The 2,091-nt window shown below is 35.4% G+C and overlaps 1 protein-coding gene across 1 annotated transcript in view; it reads left to right on the forward strand.

Annotated features, from left to right (window-relative positions):
• The window catches only part of LOC106456300 (E3 ISG15--protein ligase HERC5-like), an 8,134-nt gene extending 6,824 nt beyond the window's left edge, over positions 1-1,310 (forward strand). The window contains exon 16 of the mRNA XM_013912400.1: positions 1,112-1,310. Within this exon, the coding sequence (XP_013767854.1) occupies positions 1,112-1,310 (199 nt within the window). The remainder of the gene's footprint in view (positions 1-1,111) is intronic.
• The last annotated feature ends 781 nt before the right edge of the window (positions 1,311-2,091 follow it).

Raw genomic sequence — 2,091 nt, forward strand, 5'->3', positions numbered from 1 at the left:
TATGTACAGTGCTGTGTAAAAGTATTTGCCTGCTTCATAGTCAAAGTTAAATCTTTGACATGATCTAAAACAGACATGACAAAGGACCGTGGGAAGATCCAGACAATTTCTACACAAGGTATTTAGAAAAGGGGAAAACAGCTCATAGACACAGCAGGAAGAGACAAGGGAATCTAAACTAGACACAGTGCAAACAAGGCAAAGGACTAACAAAAATGAAAAAAGTCATAAAGCGAGTAACTAAACACAGGGGAAGCACGATAAATAAAAAGAAAGCTAGAATACAACAAACTTTAACTGGAAACAGAACCCAGATAAGCAAATAAAGAAGGTGTAAAACTAGAAACACTAAACTAAGAGGAAAACTAAGGCTCTCAAAATCAAACAGATAAACACTGAGGAATCACAACTAACTTGACACAAAGGGATACAAGACAAACAAATAGACCAGCTCAGACACAGGAACATGAGGGACACAAGAAATACAATATATAATGAAGAGAACTAGATGTGAAACCAAAACGCAGGGTTGTGAATGCAAAGAAACAAATCACAAAATGCTGTAAAAAGACAAAACTCTGGGTCCAGATACCAAGACCCTAGCAGCCAGTTAGTGCATAAACACTTAATCAGAGTTCTTGCTGCCAAGGGATTCGTGGGCAGTCACATAGGGGTCAGGTAGGTCTGAATAATTTTTTCCCTCAAAAATGAAATCATCATTTAAAAACTGTGTATTTACTAGTTTACATAAAAGTGAGACAAACATGAAAAAAGACTGCCTTACAAAGACTGTACGAAAATGATGAGCAGCTCCATCTTCTTGATACATTCTGAAAATCTTTTGGATGTTGATTAGCAGTGTCACAAAACACTCATATTGATTACCAACTAACCAGATTGAATTTATTTAAACTCATCTTGTAAACAGTTTTACGTTTCTGCTTACAGTCTGTTCTATTCTGTTCTGTACTGTAACCATTCTAGTCTATTTGAATGAAGTGGCTAGGTCAGAAGAAACCCTATGTACTTATTGTAACAAGATTTGTTACACTAAGTTTGTAATAAGATTTTCCTTCCACTGCTATTCTTCAGGGTTCCTGACTGGTTACAGGAGAGCTCCAATTCTTGGCATGGACCAGGTCAAGATGAAGGTTCAGGTTAAGCAAATTCAGAGCGGCACCTGTGATCAGCACTTCCCTGAAGCCCTGACATGTCACTCTATTCTGTATCTGCCTTTTTACTCAACTAAGGAGATCCTGCGAGACAGACTGACAGAGGCCCTGCTAGCAGATACTGAATTCACACTGTGATGGTGGATCGTATGCAGCTCTAAAGGAGCGTGCACTGTGTCTGTGCTGAGGAGGAGGGATGAGATTTATTTTTACTCTTGGAACTTTTTTTTCCTGTGGTACCTCAGGATAATTAACACTGTGTATTACAATAATATTACACTATAGAAAATGCACAACTTGACTTTGTAAGATTTCTTTTTAAAAAAATTCAACATTCCTACATAAGATGGCTGTGTAACAGCATCAGTATCATAAGGCACTTTAGAATTATCTAACGTTTCTTAATATGTCATAATTTATCCAATAATTTAAATTATTCCAATGAATCAAATCTAATTTTTATGCTCAGACAAAGATGAACAGAATAATTTATTACTTGTTATAAACATCTGACTATGTGTAATACAATCTAAAGTATCACTTCTGTATTATTTATCACTTTATTCTTTGTGTGTTATTTAATCCTAGTGGGGTTGGATTATTACCAGTTATAAATATTTAACAAATGTAACATTGGTTATGTGTTTGAACAATAAAAATGTGTATTTTACACTAAAGATTGCTTACCTGGTGTCAATAAATCACTGAACACTGCAGTCTGAGGTTTCCTTCACACGATTATGATTTCTACTTTAAATAAAGTGCAGATTTTATTTGATAATATTAGTATCTCAGGCCGTTGCCCACGCTATCACTCCAAAACCCTGGCATGGTTTCCCTCCAATGTAAGACTTTAAAACTGAACCCACCAACTGTATAAAATTGGTTAAAAGATTCAAATTTAAACAATAAGCAATAA

This window comes from Pundamilia nyererei, unplaced genomic scaffold (assembly GCF_000239375.1).
Source record: "Pundamilia nyererei isolate P.nyererei 1_Seehausen unplaced genomic scaffold, PunNye1.0 scaffold00089, whole genome shotgun sequence".
NCBI classification, from domain to species: domain Eukaryota; kingdom Metazoa; phylum Chordata; class Actinopteri; order Cichliformes; family Cichlidae; genus Pundamilia; species Pundamilia nyererei.